This window comes from Lithobates pipiens, unplaced genomic scaffold (genome assembly GCF_037356315.1).
Source record: "Lithobates pipiens isolate NorthernLeopardFrog02 unplaced genomic scaffold, aLitPip1_a1.2 Scaffold_22, whole genome shotgun sequence".
In the NCBI taxonomy this organism is placed as follows: Eukaryota; Metazoa; Chordata; class Amphibia; order Anura; family Ranidae; genus Lithobates; species Lithobates pipiens.
In genome coordinates this window covers 74,272,580-74,297,680 of record NW_027507784.1, presented here as the reverse complement: position 1 = coordinate 74,297,680, position 25,101 = coordinate 74,272,580, and the positions used below count along the sequence as shown (strand labels likewise).

General features: G+C 41.3%; 1 protein-coding gene across 1 annotated transcript in view; it reads right to left on the bottom strand.

Moving 5' to 3' along the window:
* Window positions 1-25,101, bottom strand: part of LRP1B (LDL receptor related protein 1B) — a 2,110,020-nt gene that overhangs the window by 1,142,502 nt on the left and 942,417 nt on the right. The window contains exons 6-7 of the mRNA XM_077447755.1: window positions 24,805-25,062; window positions 14,248-14,410 (exon numbers count right to left, since the gene is read on the bottom strand). Of these exons, the coding sequence (XP_077303881.1) occupies window positions 14,248-14,410; window positions 24,805-25,062 (421 nt within the window). The remainder of the gene's footprint in view (window positions 1-14,247; window positions 14,411-24,804; window positions 25,063-25,101) is intronic.

Here is a 25,101-nt window from a genome sequence, read left to right as displayed (position 1 = left end):
GAAAGACTTCCTTCACTTCCTGTCCCATAGCCAAACAGGGAAATTAAGAGAATTCCTTGCAGACACCCAGGCCACCAGAACCAATGTTCCTCCATTGGAATACATCCCTTCCAGGGCCGCCATGAGGGGGGTACAGCCATCACAAGTGTAAGGGGCCCTGGGGCCCGAAGAAGGCAGGACGGGTGGGTGGAGGGCAGCCATGCTGTGCATTACACAAACGATCTCCCAGCTTCTGCTGTTCTTGTGTCACTGACACTGAGCTCTCGACATTGAGCTATACTGCTACCTCTGTCTACTATGTGCATGCTCACTGTTCATGTGATCTGTACTATGCTTCTCAGCAACATGTGAGATTTGTGAAAACGACCTGGGACTAGGTGGGAAGACCTTATTTATAAGTAGGGGCTGTGAGGGAAAGGGAGGGGGCTGTTGGTGTACAGAGAGGGGCCAGAGCCTTGTGTGTGTACAGATTTGTGTATGCAGTTGTGTATGCAGAGGCACCCCCTCCATCAAAAAGTGCCCCACCCCTTCCTTCTCAAATGGCTATTCGGGCCCCTAGTGGCTGCGTGGGGTCCCGGGTCCCTGGTGGTTGTGTGGGGTTCCTGTGAGGGGTCCCTGGTGGCTGTGCGGGGTCCCTGGTTGTTGTGTGGGCCCCCTGTGCGGGGTCCTGGGTCCCTGGTGGCTGTGCGGGGTCCCTGGTAGTTGTGTGGGACCCCTGTGCAGGGTTCCTGGTGGCTGTGTGGGGTCCCTGGTGGTTGTGCAAGGTTTGCCTAGGCCAAAACAAAGCACTTGTGTGTATGTGAGGGGCTGATATATATACAGGTGTGTGTGGGGTGACATATATATACATACAGGTGTGGGGGGGGGCTGAGTGCATACAGGTGAGGTGGTCAGTGTGTGGATTCGGTAGGATGGCCCGTGGTCAGGCTCAGCTGTGTAAGGGGCCCAAAAATTTCTGATGGCTGCCCTGATCCCTTCTAATTCTTTTCTACAGACAACCCAAAATTTTGGATTTTCTACTGGATAATTAGAGAAGGAGCACAGGAGCACAGACAGCAATAAACGATGTAAGGAAAAGAAAGCTGCGTTTACCCTTAACCCCTTGGTGCCGGCCGCACGCAAATATGCGACCTCTCATCGATTGGTCCTTAGTGCTAAGGGGCCTCATATTTGCATGAATTGCTGCCAATACACCTGTGCCGAGAGCACGCACGTTGCTTGCTCCTGGCACAGTTACTGTCTACTAACCGAAATTTAGGAGTGATTGGGAGTTTTTGGGCCACGTAATCACCATGATAGCCAATCATGACAGTCACATGCTCTTAAGCACCGCCTTTCAGTGTCATAAACCTCTTAAAGGGCTGGGAGTCGCCGGTGTTAAGAGTTTAAAATAATCAATTAATTAATCCCATTCCCGTGTTAAAAATCAACACACCAAATTGATACATGGAAACTGTTTTTTGAAAGTGCAAGTTTCCATAAAGTGCAATCCTCAATAATAAAGTGAAATGGTTCAAATAACTGTGCAATACACTTGTACTTCAATTCCTTTAAAATAAATAAAAGTGACTTGTGCTTCGTGTGTGCTCCAATCCAACCGATTCCACTTGTGTCACCACCAGTATCCCCAGTGTGTGCTCCACTCAAACCGATTCCACTTGTGTCAACACCAGTATCCCTTCCAGGGACTGTACTCATTGATTGTTGTTGACTTCCTGAACATATGCTTAGAAAGGTCAATACAGGCTTTTTGTCACAGGCCCACTGTGCCACTGTACTGATTATGCCATCAACCAAGGAACTCCATATGTTTATCCTATGTAACGGCAGCAAAGAAGCTGGGAAATAATATTCATGGCATAAAACTATTTATTAAAATTCCCCCCCAAAAATTATAAAATTACACTCACAAATGAGGTTCCCTGTCCTGGCACACAAAGCAATCTGCTGAATGCTTTCACAAGAATCCCGCTGCTCCAATCCACATAGGGGGCAGCTTACATTCCAAAGAGCAGAAATGACATAACTGGAAGATCCTGCGACTACGCGTTTCGTCATAGGACATCATCAAGAACTGACAAGCATTCTACTCCCTCTGCACTCTATCCAAAACTAAAAAAAGTTTTGCCTTTAGTTATACTTGAAACAGGTCTTGATACTTTATTCTGTTGACAATAAAGTTGCTGCTGATGCATATTATCTCCACCTGAAAAACCACTCTCCTAAATGTGTTTTATCTCAAAGTAGGTCTCAGTGCATACTCTAGCCTGATGAGCAAGCCCCATTGGGGTGAAGCACCCCCCCCCCAAGGAGCTGCAAGTAGACTTGGATCCCCCACCCTGCACAACCAGGCACACCAAATTTCTACGGGCACTCCAGAGTCAGAGAACAGTCCATGACTTTTTTTTGTTTTTTTGTTTATTGTAGGATAATAACTTGGATAGGGATGGGAGATTATGGGATGCCCATTTGACTTCAGAACAAACTTCAGGGACAACTCTTCCTATATACAGTTTCTATATAAGCTCCTCTTCTCTCTCCAGCACTCACTTGCTTGCAGAACCTAGCTGGTGCACTGTAAATGTCTGACAATCACTAAAGCTGGCCATACACCTATAGATTATCTGCAGATTTCCTATGGTTAGATGGAAAAAGTGTGAGATTCCTCCATCCACACAGTTTAGCGAACATGGAGAAATCTGTTGCACTTTTTCCATCTAACCATAGAAAATCTGCAGATAATCTATAGGTGTATAGCCAGCTTTAGTCAGATTGAAGCAATAGCCCATTACAGGCAGGAACCCAATGCCCCTTGGTTGTGTAGCAAAGTTTAGTGTCCAGCTTACATTCCTCCTGTGGCTACTGATCCCAGCACCACCTCATCAGGCACTGCCAACCGACCTGGCTGCAGCTGCCCCTTTCACTATCCCTCCAGGCTAACCTCTCCCCACAGTCCTCCAGACTGACACTCACCAGTGAACCGGGCTGAGATCTCCATGACATGCTAACCTGTTCCTGCTGTCCGCTCTCCTTGCTCCAGAGCCCCGAGGAAAGGTTTCCTCCATGTGTTTTAGAGGGAATCTTCCAGTACCCAAGCCCCAGGCCTGAGGTAACCCCCCAGAGTAGGGGACACCTTCGAGGGCCACCGACAGCCTCCTCAGCATTCTATCTTCCACACAATTGCCTTGCTGGCATGGCTCATGTATATTTATGAGGTAAGCTGGGGATAGGCTGAGGCCTCATAAATACGCAGGGCAACCCCTCCTTGCTCCCACCCTCCAGCTCTGGAAGTTTCTACAATTTCAGACAAGGGGAAAGTGCCAAATAGAGCAGCCCCTGACTCACTGAACCCTGCCCTAGATTCACAGCCCAAGCATGGTCCTTAGCCAAGCTAAATTGTTCCTACACTAACAACTACTTCTATCACACACTAGAGCAGGGGTAGGGAACCTCCAGCTGTTTTGAAACTACAAATCCCATCATGCCTCTGCCTCTAGGAGTCATGCCTGTGATTGTTAGGGTCTTGCAATGTCTCATGGAACTTGTAGGTTCAAAACAGCTGGAGAGCCGAGGTTCCCTACCCCTGCACTAGAGGGTGCTACACACGTTTCAAGAGTGTTGATTTTCATGTGGACACAATATGTACGCATCAGCTTTATTGTCAAAAAGAATGAACTATCAAGAGGAGCTGATGACAAAATGTGACTTGAGTCGTCTTGTATGTGGTATATGTAATTTCATTTTCCAATTACCTCTCTAAAAAAAAAAAAAGAAAATTTTAATTGCTATTAAGGAAATGCTACCTTTAGAAGGCTGTTAGCTGTATAAATAGGTTGAAAACTGATCAAAAGAAGATAAGTCCCAGAATAAATGAAAGAAAAAAAAATCAGTGTTAATAATTTATTGGTGCATTTAGCAATAACTGCTGTCAACAAGGCAAACTTCTATGGCTGCTCTTAGATAACAAGACGCCAAAATGTTTTAATCAAGACAGTTCAAGAAGGAAGCTCGCTAGAGACGAATGCTTATTTTTATCGTGACGGAATAGGACATTGGAGGAAAATAACGTAATCTCAGACTGGAAGTCGTCGATCCTTTAAAATGAATGTTTGTTTTGGAATATACATACCGTATATACTCGAGTATAAGCCGAGATTTTCAGCCTCTTTTTTGAGGCTGAAAGTGCCCCCCTCGGCTTATACTCGAGTCATCGCTGTCTGCCCGCTCGATCAGCGTGTCGAGCAGACAGACAGCGGCCATTCTATTCTAATTCAAAAGCCGCGCCTCCGGCTCCGCCTTCGCCTGTGATAGGCGGAACACTGAATTTCCCAGCAGCCTGTGTTCCGCCTATCACGGACATCCGCTCATCCTCGTACTACGGACGAGGATGAAAGGATGGCCGTGATAGGCGGAACACAGACTGCTGGGAAATTGTGTTCCGCCTATCACAGACAGGGAGGCGCGGCATTTGAACAGGAAAATGGGCGCCGACGAAGAGCGGTGATCCTGGGACGGGACCGGACGGAGGCTCGGCTCGGCTCGGGACGGGACGGGACCGGACGGAGTCTCGGGACGGGACGGGACCGGACGGAGGCTCGGCTCGGGACGGGACGGGACCGGACGGAGGCTCGGGACCGGACGGAGGCTGGGGACACAGGTAGGCTGGACACACAAGGCCTCACACACACACACACACACACACACACACACACACACACACACACACACACACACACACACACACACACACACACACACACACACACACACACACGGATGGACACACACACAGGGATGGATGGATGGATGGATGGACGGACACACACACAGGGATGGATGGATGGATGGACACACACACACACACAGGGATGAATGGATGGATGGACACACACACACACAGGGATGGATGGATGGATGGACACACACACAGGGATGGACAGGCATATCTCACCCTCGGCTTATACACGAGTCAATAGGTTTCCCAGTTTTTTGGGGGTAAATTGGGGGCCTCGGCTTATACTCGGGTCGGCCTATACTCGAGTATATACGGTAAGTTAACATTTCCATCATCTGCTTACAAAAAGCTGCAACCTAATTGCCTTCTAAAAGTGTCTCGTCATGAAAGGCGATTTCCTCTCTTATGACTAAGAAAAAAAAGTAGATTAAAACAACTGGAACAAAAGGTGAGACTTTACAAAGCTTCTGCCATAATCTGGAAAGATACGGGATGAGGAACGTGTGGTGCTTTCTAAACAGAAAACAGCAGGCAGAGAGCTTATGCCTTGGATAGAACTCCAGACAAATATGTTCCACCTACCAAAATAACTGTACATTTTGTTCAGCCTAAGAGGGTGACACCATTGTTCAGTTTCTTTAGCTTAGAAGCTTTTGTTGTCACTCTGTAATGATCAATTTTTAAGCCTCACTACCAGCTGGACGTTTTTCAGCATTGAAGCTCAAGTCACACTGCAGTGCACACCTGTTCTCATTAGAAGTGCTGAAAGAATATGTGACGCCAACATTTTATATTCCTGATATGTGCCTGCTGTATCATGTATTTGTATGAAAAAGTATCTTTTTGCGTTGCTTCCTTTGTGTTCCTGCCAGTCCCTTGTTTTCCTATTACAAACTGACCACATTAGGCATGAAATCACAGTGTGGTCAGTTTTCTGGCTGTGCTGGAAACTCGGCTTGCTCTCTCTCCTCCTATGAATACACAAATGTTTTGCCTTTCATCTCTATTTTAACCATCCTGGCGGTATTCCCGACTGTGATTCTGGGTTAAATTTCAGTACCATTAGCGGTAACCCAGAGCCATACTCGGGATTGCATTGCAGAATCCTGGTACAATATACTTACCTTGTCCCCAGGATCCTGCAATGTGTCCTCCGCTGGATCATATGCCTGATGTCCTGTGTTCTGGGCTCCATTCTCTACGAGCGTCGCAGCGCAAATACAAAAAGCATAACACATACAGTACACTGTAATCTTACAAATTACATTACTGTATCAAATTATTTCACATCCCTGTTGTCCTTAGTGCTTTGTTCAGTCCCCTGCATGAGGTTTTATATTATATATACTATTCTTTTTGCCTGGAAACTTGAGATTGGCAACCAAAAAGTGTCCCTTTTACATCAAAATCGGTTTTAGACCAGCTAGAAAACAAAAGTAAGTAAATTAGAAACACTTGCAGAACTGAGCGATAGTGAATCGTGGGGAAATTCATTTTATTTTTAATATATTATTTTTTGTATAATTATTTATAGTTATTTATTATATTATAATTTAGGATTTTGTGTTTCAAACTTTATCATACCGATATCTCTACTAAACTCTTGTTTGGACAGATTTAAGTGAGTTATTCTTAAAGAGGAGCTGCACCTTAAAGTCAGCAGCTACAAATACTGCAGCTGCTGACTTTTAATAAATGGACACTTACCTGTTCCAGGGTCCAGCGATGTGACCAGCAGTCACTTGTCTCTCAGCTGCCCCGGCCACCATCCTCTGTCAGGGAATCGGGAAGTGAAGCGTTGCGGCTTCACTGCCCAGTTCCCTACTGTGCATGCGCGAGTCGCACTGCGCGTCTTCACTGGTCTCCGCTGTCCCCGTGGGATAACATGCTTCCAGTCCCTGGGTGGATACACTAAACTCTACAATGTATCTGTGGTTGTCACCCAATGTGGATTTCAAATATGTCTGTCTTTGTTCATCTTCATTACAGGGGTCTCCAAACTTTTCAAACAAAGGGCCAGTTTATAGTCCTTCAGACATTAAGAGGGCCAAATTGAGGCCAGCGTGGGCAGAAAATGTCCTGGGCCTGGCATCAGTGAGAATAAATATGGCCTCAGGGTTGGTGGTCAATGGGAGTAGGCGTAGTGCCCCTATTAGTAAGAGGAATAGTATTCAATCATAGTTATAGGTGAAAGAAACGGTGCCCCACTTTTGGTGTCAGTGGGAGGAATAATGTCTCATATCAGTGAGAGGGATCGTGCCCTAAGGGCAAGATAAAGGCTAGCAAAGGTCCACATCTGGCCCCCTTTGCAGTTTGGAGACCCCTGACCTAGGGCTTGGTGTATACATTGTTTACAGAAGAATGAGAACATTGCTTTTCCCTTAGTTCAGCTCACATAAAGTGATAAGGACACTCCATCTGTTATATTCAGGAATATAAGAAGGGTTGACATTTAAGTGCTACACCACTGCTAAGAGGTCCAGATACAACTTTATTCCATTAAAGGTCAGGAGTACAGATCAAGAAAAAGCCAACACGTTCGGGGAGATCAACATACTTTATCAGAGCTAGAAAGCACATAAGAAGATTATTATTAGAAGAGGACAATGTATTGATGTCAGATTGACTTGATCATGTTATGTTCTTTAAGACCTAATGAAGGGGGGACGTAGACTCCCGAAACGTGTTGGCTATTTCCTTTAATGGAATAAAGTTGTATCTTATTAGTGGTGTGGCGCTTACATTTCAACCCTTTTTACATTACACTACAAGCCAGGAAGACTTTGGAGATCCTCTGGGGTGTAGAAGCCGCCGGCAACCAGATCATTTACATCAACATTAATACCTTAAGATAACAATAACAGTAAAATAAACCTACGGGTCCAGTGCTATCTTTCCATTTTACTCAAATATTCAGAAATATGTCTTAATTCAAGCATTACGGATAGGACTTTCTGCGCAAAGCTGTGAACCCTAACTTTCTTAAAAATGTTCTTAACCGGAAAAAATAAATAAATAAAAGCAGAGACCACATCAGAACTGGTATGCAGTTTTAATTATCCTTTAAGATGTTTTTGATAGGCCCCGATTATATTTTAGGATTGCTTTGGAAATTGGAATGTGATAGGGGATACATGAAGCATTCTTTACTGCTGCGTATTACACACTTTTCAGATTTTTTTTCTGATTTTAGTACAGCTGCAGTGTTTGCTGGAGACCATTAGTAGCTCAGTGATTGCTTTCAGCTGTTGCCTGGAACTGCTCTTTAAATACAAACGTCCATAACACCATAATAACAGATCATATATGAACATTGGGAAGAAGATGCACTCTTTAGTTTTTACTTTGAGAAATGACTGTAGTCACATAGAGTCAGGGCGGCCATCTGTTATATTCAGCAATATGGCTTCATTCAAGGATTATGGATAGAACTTTCTGTGCAAAGTTGTGTTTCCAAGCTGTTCTTGTCAGTCTTAAACCCATTACCATGATGCATTTTAATATCAATCAGGGGAAGCTGAGACTGACAAAAGTCCACATATGGGTGACAAGCTGTTTCTTCCATAAATATTTTTACATTATTCCAATCAAGGCTTCAAAAGGGATTTGAGTTTGCAAATGCCTACCATCCTACTGACTGATAGAGTCAGAAAATAGATGTGATGATTACAATATTATGATTTGTCTTGTTCACTTAAAGGGGGCTTCTCCCTTTAGTTTCCCATTACTTACAGTACTTATAACAAAGAAAGATGACCGGAGTTAGGCTTTAAAATCACAAACAAGCAAGTTATGAAACGGGCATGTTCCATAGTTAAGTTATAGTGGAGGTTATTTACGAAAGGCAAATCCACTTTGCACTGCAAGTGCACTTGGAAGTGCAGTCACTCTAAATCTAAGGGGTAGATCTGAAATGAGGGGAAGCTCTGCTGATTTTATCATCCAATCATGTGCAAGCTAAAATTCAGTTTTTTATTTTACTTGCATGTCCGCCTCAGATCTACAGCGACTTTACTTCCAAGTGCACTTGCAGTGCAAAGTGGATTTGCCTTTAGTAAATAACCCCCAGTGTGTGTATTTCACAATGCCAAGGTTGGAATATTATAAACAATGCTAAAGAAGTATTTTAGTGGACGGTATGTTGTGGAGGGTAGGACATGGGGTGGAACAGAAGAGAAGTTATGGAATATGATGATGGACAGTGTATGACAGACAGGAGTGCAGAGGGTAGGGTGATGGACAGTGTATGCTAGAAAGGAGTGCAGAGGGTATGATGATGGGTAGTGTATGGTGGTGAGGAGAACAGAGGTTATAATGATGGGCAGTGTATAATGGAGAGGAGTGCAGAGGATATGATAATGGGCAGTGTATTTTACAGAGGAGTGCAGAGGGTATGATGATGGGCAGTGTATGAAGGAGATGAGAGCAGAGGTTATAATGATGGGCAGTGTATACTAGAGAAGAATGCAGATGGTATGGCAGCTGTTGGAGAGGTGTGCAGAGGATGTGATGATGGGCAGTGTATGCTAGAGAGGAGTGAAGAGGGTGTTATAATGGCCAGCATATGCTAGAGAGGAGCGCAAAGGGTGGGAAGTGTATGCTAGAGAGGAGTGCAGAGGATATGATGATGATATGCAGTGCAATCTAGAGAGGAATACAAAGGTTATGATGATGGGCAGTGTATGCTAGAGAAGATTACAAAGGGTATGATGATGAGCAGTGTATGCTAGAGAAGAGTGAAGAGGGTATGATGATGGGGAGTGTATGCTAGAGAAGAGTGCAGAGCATATGGTGGCTGGTAACGCTTGTTGGAAAAGTGTGCAGAGGGTATGATGATGGGCAGAGTATACTACAGAGGAGTGAAGAGGATATTATAATGGGCGGTATATGCTAGAGGGGAATGCAAATAGTATACTAATGGGCAGTGTATGTTAGACAGGAGTGCAAAGGTGGGCAGTTTATGATGGAGAAAAGAACAGAGGTTATAATGATGGGTAGTGTGTGCTAGAGAGGAGAGCAGAGGGTATGCCAGTGACCAATGCTTGTTGGAGAGCATGTCAGAGGGTATGAATGTGGGTGCTTGGTGCAGGAAGGTACAATACAGGAAAAGGTGCTTCCAATCTATTGACATACTGTATGTAGACACAGTATATGCTAGAGAAGGGTGCAGAGGGTATGACAGTGGGCAATGCTTGCTGGACAGGAGTGCAGTGGATATGATGATGGGCAGTGTATGCTAGATAGGAGAGCAGAAGGTATAACAGGTCAGCAGGTAATGACTGTTGGAAAGGATTGCAGAGGGTATGATGATACACAGTTTTTGCAGGGAGGTAGCGGGATGCATAGAGTACAGTGACACTTGCGTCCAGCACCCAGGGTAAGGACGTGAAACCGCTCCCTCCTCCACTGCTGCTAATGCATGATATAGAAAGAGCACACTGCACACAATGTGCTATTCACCCCTTGCTCTGATTGCCCGTGTTTGGTATTTCCTTTTCACTGAGCATGCACAACCAATTACTTGCTTCCAAAAAGCTGGTAGGTGGTTCAGCATGCACTGTGATTTTTTTGTGTCAGTTGTGGACAGCTGGAGCATGTTGTGACAGTAGTAACTGCCAGAGCAGACATGAAGCTGTTGCCCATTGTTTGTCAGCCACAGATCTGCAAAGTGTGTGCGGGGGGGGGTAGCACAGCGCCATGTGGAGTCCCATTGCATCACATCACTGCACCCGGGGCAGCTGTCCTCCCTGCCCCCCTTGTCCCAGGTCTGGGAGGATATGATGGTGGGCAACATGTGCATGAAAGTAACACAATGACAGGGGCATGGGCATCCGCAGGTAGGGGCAAGGGGGAGCAATCCCCCCCCCCCCCCGGAATCGTCAAGAAGGTGTTGCAGTTGCCAGCTGCAGTGTCTGCCATGGCCGCCGCTGACCTTTTTTGAGTCAGCCAGCTGCTCTCTCTGTTCTGACAGATCTGATGTCCCTCCCTTAACCCCCGGCCCGATCATCAAATGAGATGGCTCGGCCGCTCGGCAGCTCGGCCATTCCGCTGCTCCTCTTTAGCGATTGGCTGCCTGCCTGTGCACATGTTGTGCAGATCCAGCCGGTACCACCCACTCAGTGCAGTCAGTGGCTGAGCCGCTGAGTGATAGGCTGCCAGTGCTTGCTCATCATCACATCACAGGAAATCCTAACCTGAAGTGAATGGCATATATAGCTGCAAGCAACAGAAGAAGGAGCACAGGTAACAGCAGTTAAGAGGAGCATTTTCATTTCGATTTTGCCGGAAAGATGGACAGCTATTACTGGAAAGATATGTCCGTGCATGTTAAGAGATAATTCATCTTCCTCTCTTTGTATAGGCTGTTTTCATCAAGATCAAAATATGACCACAACAGATGTATTGAAATACATTGCAATATGAAAAGATGTACATTCTCTAAGCTATATGTATATGGGCTGTGGGCACGCCTGGCCTGAGTAACTTCCAATACAAAGTGAAGCTGAATTATCTCTTATATAACACATACCTGTCATTCCACTGGAAAGATATACATGTTATATAAGAGATAATTAAGTGTCACTTTGTATTGGAAATTTCTCAGGCCATGCCCATATACATATAGCGTAGAGAATGTACATCTTTTTATTTTGCATGGGTGATCTTAAAATTTTGTCCCCCCCCCCCTCCCCCCGAAAAAAGTTCTGTGGACGCCCATGGACAGGGGTAGCAATAGCAGGAATGTAATGTGGAAGGTATGACAGCATGTGCAGAAGAGGAGCAGGATGGTTAAGATAGGGGGGCAATATGTGCACAAAAGTAACCAGTGAAAAGTATGTACAGGGGGGCAGTTTGAAGAATATAATAGCGGGAAGTATGTGCAGAACCATAGTGGTTTGTACTGTATATATTTCAGCTTCACACTGACCTTCTTTGCCATGTGAATGTCAACATATATACTGTGTACATAGGTATACAGTATATACGTATATATATTTTTTTAAATTTTTTGGCAATTTTAAAATGGGCACAGGCAAAACCTTCTGCCGCGAGTGACAGGGAATAAATACATTTGTTCCAAAAAAGGTCACGGTACTCAGCAATCCAATCTCACAGAACAAAATGAAATGATGGCACTGAGAATAGAAGAGCACACAAAAATCAAACACTTCCTGAAGATTTACACATTTGCAGTTGATATTTAAGTATCCGACAGAGAACATTCGGCAGAACTATAAAATGAAAAGCCAACCAGGTGATCTTTGTTGTGCCTCCAACATAACATATTTAGAACTCATTTGTAACGTTCATAAGGTCGGAGGCCTCCATTAAGAAATAAAAAGAAAATATAGATTTCAGCTACAAAGTTTAAAAAAAAATATCTTCTTATGTTAGCCCTAAAATAATCCCTGGAGTCAGTAAAAACTCACACAATGGTGTTCTAAAGTGTTACTAAACCCACAACAGTAAAATCAGTAAATCATGCTTGTTCTACTCACTGTGGAACCTAAAGGGTTAATCTTGTTCATTGTGTAACAAAGGCTGTTTGATCCTGTCTTCTCTGACCCCCCCCCCCCCCCTTCTTCCACAGTCCCCATTCTATCTCCTGATAGAACAGAGCCCTAGGAGGCACTATGCACATGCTCAGTTTGGTGTGTATTGCTAGAGCATTTTTTATTTATTTTTTGTCAGGGTGCATATGATCAGAACAGGGCCAATCAGCACTGTCCAGGCAGAAGGTCAGGGGTCATACTGCCTCATAGGACAGTCAGAGGAGAATGAAAACTCCTTCTGAAAACTTTAACCAGTTCTTGGTCAAACACTGATAGACGTCAGAAGACTGCTATATACTGCTGATTACAGTACTCCCCGTAAAACAATGCCTTCATCTATTGTTTTATATTTTCCAGGAAAAAAACATTTTCAATCAGGCATTACACATGGTCAACAAAGATTCTTGGCCATGAGATGCCAGCTCAGAGATGGCTGGTCTGGTGTCTAGCCTAGGCCTTTAGTTAGACCTCAGTTAAAATACATCTCCAGTTCTGGAAACCTCACTTAGAAAAATGTATTGATAAGATAGAAGTCCAAAGATGGGCAACAAAAATGGTGAAAGGTTTGGGGGATAAAACATATCAGGAGAGACTTCCGGTACAGTCTGGAGGAATGAAGGGAAAGGGGTGACATGACTGAAAACTTTAAATACATTAAGGGTGCAGGTAGGGTTCAGGGGGGCAGTATTTGCAATATGAAGCCAGGATCAAGAACACAGGAATAATATGACTTCAAAATAACAAGAAGAAAAGTTCAAAACTAACCTTGGAAAGTATTATTATTTTTTTCTGAAAGAGTTGATGCTTACAATAGACTTCCAGCAGAGGTAGTGAGTGAAACAAAAGACAGTGAATAATGAAAAAAAAAAAAAAAAAATATATATATATATATATATATATATATATATATACATACATACATATATACATACATATATATATATATATATATATATATATATATATATATATATATATATATATATATATATATATATATATATATACATATATATATATATATATACACATATATATATATATATATATATATATATATATATATATTTATTTTTTTTTTTTCCTAAACCTATTTTTCTTTGTATGTATTAGTCATGTATTACTGAAAAGTTGACATGTCACAGCAGTAGAATTTTGACAAATGCAAGGCCACAGAGTGATTCCCGAGGACACAAGAGACATACTATCATATCTCAGTAATCAAGGCAACGAGAGTGACAGCAGCCAGCCTAGCCGTGCAGATACATGAGTACAACATTCTCTATTATATCTCTGGCACTTTCCTTCTCTGGTTCCTTTGGAAAGGAACAGTCAGGACAGAGCTGTCACGCCTCACCTGATCATAAAGGTGCAATGTTCAAATTCTTAAAGCCTTTCCATTCAGACTTGCACAATTGTACAGGATCTTCTCCCGTACGAAATGTAATTACTTTGGTTTCACTGCACACTGAATTTTTCAGGGTGTGCTCTAGAAGCTACAACAAGTCAGAAGGAAACCCTGCCTAGGAATGCCCACTCATCCATACTGATATCCACCCATTGAGGCATTGTGATTATTTCATAACTCCTCCCATGAGTAACACACACACATAGCCAATGCAAGAGGGACACAGTTGAAGCCGCGCCTCTGCTTGTCTACAGCAGTGATTGACTATCTGACTATAAATTGACTTCAATACCACTTTAATAAATTAGGAACCTTGTAAAGATAAGAAACATCCTGTCACATAAGCATTAAATTAAAGAACCATATACAAATTTTAAATCATTAAAACGTAGCATAGAAAACAAAAAATAAGAGGAAAATCCTACTTTATGCTCTTATGCCAGCAATAAGAGTGATATAGGCACAGCTCAGAGATCTGGCAAAGACTCTCAGTAACTTTTGACCACCAGCAGGAAACAAGTATAATCACTGTATGTAGCTATCCATCTTACCCCGCTATCGGGTCCAGCGCAATCGCTTTCGGATTATGGAGATCAAGATCCACCAAGGTGATGCACACAGTCCCATTGCGGCTACATGTAAAAATCCTGTCGTTCCCATGATCCACAAAGTAAAAGTTTCCAGTAATCCAGTCAATGACCATTTGCTGAACATCTGAGGAAACAAACAAAATAGACAATAATGAACGTTAACAAAGGAAGGCAAATATTTGAGCAAGACAAATTGCTTTTACATTTTCTAAAGTTATATTTACAGAAGAATGGGTGATTTTGGCAAAAATAAATTTTCAGTGAAATTCCCAATTTTGTCAACATTTTGGTAAAATTATTCTTACATTTTGGCATGAGGACCGCTTAGCAAAATCTGCTTAAAAAAAAAAAAAATCACATGAATTTATTTTGAATCAAAGCCTTGTGTGATCAACATTTTAAAGGTTCACAGGGAAAGAGCTAAAAATGAGGCATGTGAAATCCAGAATACGTTTTTTTACAGAAGATGCAAGCTGTAAAAGAGCCAAAATGTTTTGTGAGTTGGAAGGTCCCTGTTCATCAAGACTTAGCCCTTGTACACACGGTCGGAGATTCCGACGGAATGTGTCCGGATAGACGGTTTTGTCGGATATTCCGACTGTGTGTGGTCTACATCGGACTGTTTCAATCGGAGTATCCGACGGACCAAGTTTTCCAACTTGTTGGTAAAATTTTCCGACAAAATGCTCCGATCGGACATACTCCGATCATGTGTAGAGAATTCCGATCGGACAAAGGGCCACGCATGCTCAGATCAAATTCCTACACCAAAGCTATTGGCTACTAGCGTGAACGTAGTCCATCGTAACAAAATAACGTCATTACGTCGGATTTTCCGACAACTTTGTCCGACCGTGTATATGCAACAGTTTTGGACAAAATCCATCGGACAAAATTCGGCGGATTTGGTTGTCGGAATCTCCGACCGTGTGTACAAGGGCTTAGTAGATAGAGGAGATGATAGAGCTGAGATACAATTTAGAGCAGGGGTGTCCAACCTTTTGACTTTCTCAGTCACATGATGAACTGAGAAAGTAGGGCAGATCACAAGTTCATGATCACTGATATACAATGTACCTGAGTAATACAACTTTATTTATTCTGTAATATTTTTTATTACACAAGTAAAAGAGGGCAACATAAAACGAATGCAATATTTGACACTGTGACATTGCTTTTGATAAACTAACGCACTATTATCTGGTTGGATGGATGGAGTAGCAATTCTCAATGAATTCTCAAGGTGCTCATCAGATATTTGGTTCTAATTTTGCCCTACCTATGCTTCATCCTTGAAAATAGTTGCTCACAAATATTGATGCTGCCAAAAACTGGTGACATACTGTAGATAAGCTGTGATAGTGAATTGTGAGTGTTTTTCTTTTTTTTGCCAAGATAAAACTTATAAAAGTCCAATAAAGAGACGCTCTCAAATTTGTCTTCAGCTGCATGTGTTCTTTAAGTGTTAACACATTTTTACAAAAAACTCCCCAAAACTCAACATTTTTAAGTAAGTTTAAGATTTTGTGTTGGGCTGCATTCATAGCTGTCTTGAGCCGCAGGCTGGACACCCCTGAATTAAGAAATACATTCAATAGGGGATCACATGTCTTTGTGGATAAACTCAGTGTACAGATACTTATACGAATACTAATACTAATTAGTATACTCAAATATGGCTAATATTACTAATATATTACTACTACTATTAATAATAATTATAATATAAATAACTTTTCTTATTATATTTCATATTGTTTGTCCATTTTAAGTTATTGTTCCTCTCTTCCTCAATATATCCTTTTTTTACGTGAAAACAAGTCCAGGATAGTTGCAATGAGCTTTTGCGACTCTTAAAGAGGGAGTAAACCCAGTTTCAAAAAACACTTACATTCCCGGCATGCCGGAAATTCTAATTTTCACATTGGTTGTGCTCTCAACCAAACTTTCATACCATCCAATGGCTGGCTTCATAACTGATCACATGTGCAGCATTATGGCAGTTGAAGAATCATTAGAGGCCAAGATGGCAGCTTCCTTGACTGAAAATGATAAAAGGGTTTACTTCCACTTTAAAAGCCTTTTAACCACTTCACTACCCGGCCATAGTAACATGACATCCTTGCCTTTTAGGGGGGGATATTTGAATTATGCCTGCAGCTAGAGGCATCATTCAGATATCATTATTTGCAGCCATCGATTCTGTGCATAATAAGAATGATCATAGCAGCAGTTCCACCACTTGATCGTTCTTATAGGGGACGGGAGGGGACATCCCCCCCCCTGCCGCCATCCGGTGCTTCTCTGGGCTCTCACGTGCCATCGGGGCCTGAAGAAAGAATCGCCCACCGCCTGATGACGAGCATAGAGATTTCTGATGACCAGATGGTCACCAGTCATCTCTATGACCATCAGAGGCCCGGGCACGATGCTATGACGTCATGCGTGGGTACCCGGAAATAAATAAAGCCGCAATCACGGCTGTCAGCATGAGATCGGTGCTTCTCCGGGCTCTCCCATGCCATTGGGGGCCCGGTTGAAAGAATCGCCCACCGCCTGATGATGAGCATAGAGATTTCCGGTGACCAGATGGTCACCAGTCATCTCTATGACCATCGGAGGCCCGGGTGTGACGTTATGACGTCACGCGTGGGTACCCAGAAATAAACAAAGCCACGATTGTGGCTCTCAGCATGAGATCTGTGATTTTTCTTTTCCCCGGGTCTTATTGACCCCACATCTCTCCATAAAGAGGAGCTGTCACACAGATTACAAGCGATGTTTACATTCCTTGTAATAGGAATAAAAGTGATCAAAAAAAAAAGTTAAAAAAGTGTAAAAGTAAAAAAAATTAAGTAAAATAATCAAAAAAATAAAAATGTAAAACGCCCCTGTCCCCGATAGCTCGCGCTCAGAAGCGAACACACGCGTAAGTCTCGCCCACATATGTAAACACCGCTCAAACCACACATGTGAGGTATCACCGCATGCGTTAGAGCATGTGCAACAATTCTACCTCCTCTATAACTCTAAACTGGTAACCTGTAAAAAAAATGTAAAGCGTCGCCTATGGAGATTTTTAAGTAATGAAGTTTGGCGCCATTCCATTATTGTGTGCAATTTTCAAGCGTGACATGTTAGGTATCTATTTACTCGGCGTAACATCATCTTTCAAAGTTGGGCTAACTTTACTGTTTTGTTATTTTTAAATTCATGAAACCGTTTTTTTTTCCAAAATTATTGCGCAAATACCGTGTGAGATAAAAAGTTGCCAAAAAATGACCACCATTTTATTCCCTAGGGTGTCTGCTAAAAAAACAACATAATATTTGGGGATTCTGAGTAATTATTTGGGGATTCTGAGTAATTTTCCAGCAAAAAAAAATATATGTTTACATGAAGGGGAGAAGTGCCAGCTTGTGGAGGACATTCCAAGGAGGTAGAAAAACACAGTGAAAAACTATTTCATGAAAAATAGATTACAGAGCCATTAAGTAGTGGATGTGGATGGATTATTTTTGGAGGATAAAGATATCTTTTAAATGTGTCCTCTGGTCCCAATGCCCCCCCCCCCCAAAAAAAAAAAAAAAATACATAAAAATGTAGCTGTCCTTGACTCTGCCCACTAGGCCCTTTACAGCCTCTATTCTCAAAGTCTCCTGGATAGCCAAAATAATCCTCATTTATTCCTATAGATGTGCAATCCATTGATGAAACTAAAAACAGATCAATAACGCTGGACCAAGAAAGTAGGTTGAATGATGCTCCCTGCCATTCAACTCAGAGGACTGAGGACATGTAATGGTGTGAAACAAGTACTGTAGGAAACAGCTGGATTGATACTAAGCACTGTAGCAAAAGCTGCATTTTTATCTTTGAGTTGGCTATTTTTTTTTGGATTTCTTCTTTAAACTCCAACTGTGTTGGTTCCTAGTTGCTTCTTCTGTTTTTGCTTGTTTTCATGAACATCCACTCTACTAACATTCAACATCAGCCAAAGACAATTACAAAATAAAATTCTGTTTCAAGCCGACCTCCGGGTTCCCAGCTTGCAGTGTTTAGATGCCATTTTTTTGCTCATTTTAGATTTTTACACGTGTAGATGGCTTTTTCCCTGCCAGGACCCATGCAAAACACGAAGGCAAACAAAAGGCAACCATTATGAGCCTAATTTCTATGTAAGTGAATTCCTAGCCTGTTGCCAAACGATTATAAAATTATAATGGCGTCCCTCAAGCCTGGCATCTGAACCGCACAATAAAACAAGATTTATGGAGGTACACAATGATTACAATCTTTTCTAAACGCGTCTCGTAAATCTGCTATTATAAATCAAAAAATATTTTTTTTTCCTTCCCTGAATGCAAGAAGGCCTTTCACTGATGATCTTAAGCTAAAAAGCGTAATGTGTTATTAGTAAGGAAATCATCAAATATATACAGTCAAATGAGACACACTGTTGAGGATAATGCGACACGACCACTTAATCCTGCTAGACTTTACCAATTCTAATTGCGCATCCCCAGGGAAATAATTCTGTAGCCTCTCCACCCTTTTATCAGAATACAAACCCCTACTGCGCCGACCATCACTACCTACAGCCTCAGAGTAGAATTACTGCCACCGACAATTTTGACAATGCTTTGATTTTTTCTGATTTTTTTTCAAAGTAAAAACTAATAACGTATGCAAACATTTTATCTGAACAATTTAATTGACCATGTTTGAAGATTAATTTTAGCAGTTTTCTGAGAAAAGGCTTCTATTTTATCTTCGTATGCTATTCGCAATGATGCAATGGTTGGTGCTGTGACCTTGCAGCATTAGGGTTGTGTGCTCAATTTCTATCTAATTGGTGTCTTTGTGTTTGCTGAAGGTGTTCACTAGTTATTCTATTTGTTCCTCATATTCATCAGAAAAGCATGAGCGTTTTCTTACGGCATAAGAGTAATGATAAGTGTTAAATAGAAGGAAAAGGGAGAAGGCATGTACCTCTATCCCTTAACATACTGTATATATCAAAAGACATTAACCTATTTGAGACTTGATTGATACTAAACACACAGAATTCACATAAAGCATGTGTCCATTAATAAAAAAAAAAATATATATATATATATATATATATATATATATATATATATATATATATATATATATGAACTGCTAAAATGAATCTTCAAGCATGCTCAATTAAATTGTTCAGATAAAATGGTATCATACTTTATTCATTTTTATATATACAGTATATATACACATTATTGTGAAAAGCATTGGAACGCCTGACTTTACATACACATGCACTTTAATGGCACCCTGGTCTTAGTCAGTAGGGTTCAATGTTGAGTTGGCCCACTCTGTGCAGCTTTAACAGCTTTGACTTTGGGAAGGCTGTCCGCAAGGTTTAGGAGTGTGTCTATGGGAATTTTTTACCATTCTTCCAGAAGTGCATTTATGAGGTCAGGCACTGATGTTGGAAGAGAAGTACTGGCTCGCTGTCTCTGCTCTAATTCATCCCAAAGGTGTTATATCGGGTTGATGTCAAAACTTGACAAGTTCCTTGACCCCAAATTCACTCATCCATGTCTTTATGGACCTTGCTTTGTGCACTGGTCCAAATCATTTGGTGGAGGGGGGATTATGGTGTGGGGTTGTTTTTCAGGGGTTGGGTTTGGCCCCCTAGTTGCAGTGAATGGAATTTATAAGGCGTCAGCATACCAAGACATTTTGGACAATTTCTTGCCCCTCCCTGTTCCAACATGACTATGCCCCAGTGCACAAAGCATGGTCCATAAAAACATGGAAGAGTGAGTTTGGGGTGGAGTAACTTGACTGGTCTGTGCAGAGTCCTGACCTCAACCCGACAGAACACCTTTGGGATGAATTAGAGTGGAGATTGCCAGTCCTTCTCGTCCAACATCAGTGCCTGACTTCACAAATGTGCTTCTGGAAGAATGTTTAAACATTCCCATAGACACACTAATAAACCTTATGGACAGCCTTCCCAGAAGAGTTGAAGCTGTTATAGCTGCAAAGAGTGGGCCAACTCAATATTGAACCCAACGGACTAGGGCTGGGGTGCCATTAAAGTTCATGTGCATGTAAAGGCAGGAGTCCCAGTACTTTTGACAATATGACAATAGAGTATACATATATATATAGGGCAGACTTGCTGAATAACTTGGTCTTTGTTCTGCCATCACTACGTTTAAAAGAAAAAAAAATGCACGTAGTATAAACATTGCATCCAGAACTGCTCATCTGAATACATGGTGATAATCATATTATGTACACAAATAATAAGTTCACATCCAAACAAATCACAAATGGTATATAAATGTGTAAAATAAAGTGTCCAAAAGTCCAATATAGAAAAAAATCTGGAATAAAACATTTAGAAACAGTGATTCCATCAAACAAATAATTGTATGAAATATTCCAGCCTTCCACTGAGGAAGTGAACACTTCTTGAAAAAATGAATGTGAATACCTTATGCCCTCCACCACAACTATGAGCCTCTTACCGGATTATATTGATCTCTTAAAACAGAGATCAATAACACATGTTACAATACATGTCAATGATAAATATTATTGCAAAACACATTGGAAGGAGCTTGACTTGTGACGTCATCATGCCTGCTAAGGCTTCACCAGTGTGACGTTTGTATTGTGTGCTTTTAAATTATTTGTGTGCACTTGTGTGATTTGGCACGCTGGTGGTATATTACCCCTTATTGGCTATCTCTTATGTATCCCCACACTCCTTCAGATTGCTAGAGGAATTGTGGTCAACAGGGCAATCTATTAAATATATTATGGTCTTGTAAATCGATTGTTAGCTTTTTGAACTTGGTATTCGCTCTAATTTCGTCCATCTCAGGTATTATAATAACTTCACCTACTACGACGTTAGCCCTATTGGCACTCAAAATTATCTGTTTTCCTAAACAATTCCTCAAGATAGTTATGCATATCTTGATAGCTGCCCAACTTTCAGTCTCTAATAAGTGGAAAAAAGAACCTTGATCTTACGATATCGGACGTTATAGAGTGATCTTATGAATACTTTTTTCAGTAAACTCTGGAATCTACTCCCAATATAATATACTATACAATTTGTTGTGAATGTATATCTAAACCCCTAGAACAGTGAGGATATCATTTATTTGTTGTTGTCAATTTTGAATTTGTTTCCTTTGTCCTTTTTGCCTACTCCTTTATACGATCCAGACTAATGTTACTTACATGATGGTGTGAGATTTGTTTTTGAACTCTGAAAGTTGTTCTTAAGTTAAATGGTGTACTATTATTCATGTTTATTGACCACCAACCTGTTTTTTCTATGTACAATGGTGCCACAGTCTGTATGTTTGTATGACTTTGAAGCGTAATAAAAAACTATTGTTAAAAAACAAACAAATTAAGCAATTTGAGTTTTAATGGTGGTGGTCTGATGTGGATTATTGCTAAACACCTGTAATTATTTGTTTGCAACATGCTTTATTGATCTCTTTTTATAAGGGATCAATATAATCTTGGTCATATGCTAATCATTGTGGTGGACATCACTATTTTTCTACAACTTTCAAGACCACAAATCGAATACATGATGTATCATAGATGTGGCCCATACCTGCATGGTAGGCTTTAGGGATAACAATTTTCCCATTTTAAATATAATATACAGTATACGGTCTTGCATCCTTTTCATGAGCATTCTTTTGGTCTTTCCATCATAAAATGCTCCCTACTTATGCGGCATTAAATAGACTACTCTTGTCTCAGAATTGGCCAGATGTTGCAGGCAAAATAATTCATTATTCAGTAAATGAAATGTATTTTTTTCAAATACTCATTAGCAAAAATCACAGTGTTTACATCATAACATACTCTATCTATATAGTCTAATAGGCAGGTTCCTCAGTTGGTAATGAATTCGAACCAATCTATCCCTAATAGATTTTGTTTTCCTAAAGGTGATCTGAAGGATCCTCCTAAGCCCTTGTACACATGGTCGAACATTCCGATGGAAAATGTCCGATCGGACCGTGTTGTCGAATAATCTGACCATGTGTGGGCTACATCGGACTGTTCCCGTCGGAATATCCGATGACAAAGTTTTAGAGCTGGGCTATAAAATTTTCCGACAACATGATCCGATCGGACCTATTTTGTTGTCGGAATGTCCGACCATGTGTACAAGGGCTTACTCATTTGTTCATTATTTCATCATTTGATAACAGATACCCATATTTCCCCAGAATATGACGTAAAACCTCCTGATGTTGCGTATCCCCAGGCCCACGACTCAAGGCTGAGATTAATTTCTTATTCATCTTGAGGTAATGTATTTAAGGAAATATGTGCAAGACAACAAATCCATGTAGCCATAAATTGAATGATATGTATGGATTCTGACTGTCTTTTACAGTTTCACAAAACCTGAGGAAGTGGGGATATACATCCACAAAACACATTGTGTAATTATCTTAGTTTTTCCCCAGGTTGGACACAATTTCCATCTTGGAATCATATTGTTAGGAGATTCCATAGCAATTGACCGTGAAACACATGGATACAAGTTTTGTGTATATGTATTGTGTAACAAATTTGTAAAATGAATGATAATTAAGCTTTTGGTCAGAAATTCCGACCATGTGTATGCTCCATCAGACTTTTGTTGGCAGAATTCCAGCCAGCAAAAGATTGAGAGCAGGTTCTCTATTTTATGGTCTGAAAAAGTTCCGATCGGAAATTCCGACCGCCTGTACAAATTCCAACGCGCAAAATTCCTACGCATGCTTGGAAACAATTTGACGCATGCTCGGGAGCATTGGACTTCATTTTCTCGGCTCATCGTAGTGTTGTACATCACCGTGTTCTTGACGGTCAAAAGTTCAGAGAAGTTTTGTGTGACCGTGTGTATGCAAGCCAAGCTTGCGCGGAATTCCGTCGGAAAAACCATCCAAATGCTCATTTACAAAGCTCTGGTGTAACTGCACTTGCTGGGTGCACTGTCTATTTGCCTTTAGTATATCAACCCCACAGTTCTACATTGATTCTGTTTTTATTTGTTTTATAACAATAAAAGCTTAGATTTTACCATTATAGCATACTTTGGTACTAAAAATTCACATAATCAAAAGAAATTGTTTTTGTGCTCATTGACTTCAGGGATGTAGGAACTGCCGTCATCTTACTGCACGCCAGCAGTGCTGTGTTCTAGCACAGTTTCTGGTATGAATGGGCCAAAGCATGCACAGAAACTACAGAATACAGTATCTAAAGAACTGAAGTAAGAATCTACAGTGCAGTTGTTTTTCTTTTAATACCAGCACATAATGGAGTTGGAACTATTTTTTCTCTACAAAAAGTGACGTTTTCCTTTAACCACTAGCCGACCAGCTCACGCAAATATACTGCGGCAAGTTGGCTCTCCTGCACGAATCGCCATACCTGTATGGTGGCTCATGCAGGCGCAGTTGTGGGCGGGCGTGTGCCACCATGCTCTTGCTGCAGGAGCATGCCGGTACGTCGGGTGGACTTGATGTCTTCCGGCAACCCACGATTGCCTAGTAGAGAGGCAGAACAGGGATCCCAGATCTGACAGGAGACATGTCAGAGATCTACTGTTCCCATTGATCGGGAGCAGGGATCTCCGTCATGTCCCAGTAAGCCCATCCCCCCTACAGTTATAACACACCCAGGGAACACATTTAACCCCTTGATTGTCCCCTAGTGTTAACCCCTCCCCTGCCAGTGTAATGTTTACATTGATCAGTGCATTTTTATAGCACTGATTAATGTAATAAAGTCACTGGTCCCCAAAAAATGTAATTTGGGGTCAGATTTGTCCGCCGCAATATTGCAGTCCCGCTAAAAATCAAAGATTGCCGCCATTAATAGTAAAAACAGCAAAAAATAAATAAAAGTCCCTAAATCTATTCCATAGTTTGTAGACACGATAACTTTTCTGCAAACCAATGAATACATGCCTATTACGATTTTTTTAACCAAAAATATGTAGAAGAATATATACTGGCCTAAAGTGATGAATACGTTTGTTTTTGTTTTTTTATATATATATATATTTTTTGGGGGATCTGTATTAAAGCTCTGTATTTGATCACTGCAGAGGTGATCAAATACCACCAAAAGAAAGTGGGAAAAAAAGGACATCAATTTTGTTCGGTACAACGTCGCACGACCATGCAATTGTCAGTAGCGACGCAGTGCCGTATTGCAAAAAATGGCCTGGTCATGGTTTGAGTCAAAATATTAGTTCTTATCAACAAATTTTTGTCATAATTCCTCCCCCAAAAATGACGCAAGTGTGGAAATGGTTTTATTTATTGTTCAAATACATTTTTAAAGGGAAAAAAATATATAATTATTTTTATATTGATGACGGTAATCTTATGGTCCTCAAAGGGTTAATGAAGTTTAGCTTTGAGTCAGGAGTGACTTCTATACACAATTCCTATATAATCAATAGAAAATAATCAATCTACTTACTGTGGAGGTGCTGAGATATGTACATTGTTCTCCCTTCTGTGAAAGTCCACGTCTTCGTTATCTTGTGGCATTTCAGTTGGTATGAAGACTTCCTGGATTCAATCCAGCAGACAGTGTTCTCATCATACAAAAAATCCAGCGTTTGAATCCCATTTGCATTCATAGGGCTCCTGGTGGGCGCTTTGCCCCCACTAAGATCCAGCACTTCTATTGTTTCAGAGTTTGCAATCAAAAGAACTGAAGGCCTGTCAGCGGGTTCTAGAATTAAACATAATGCAATCATAAGTATTAATTTGA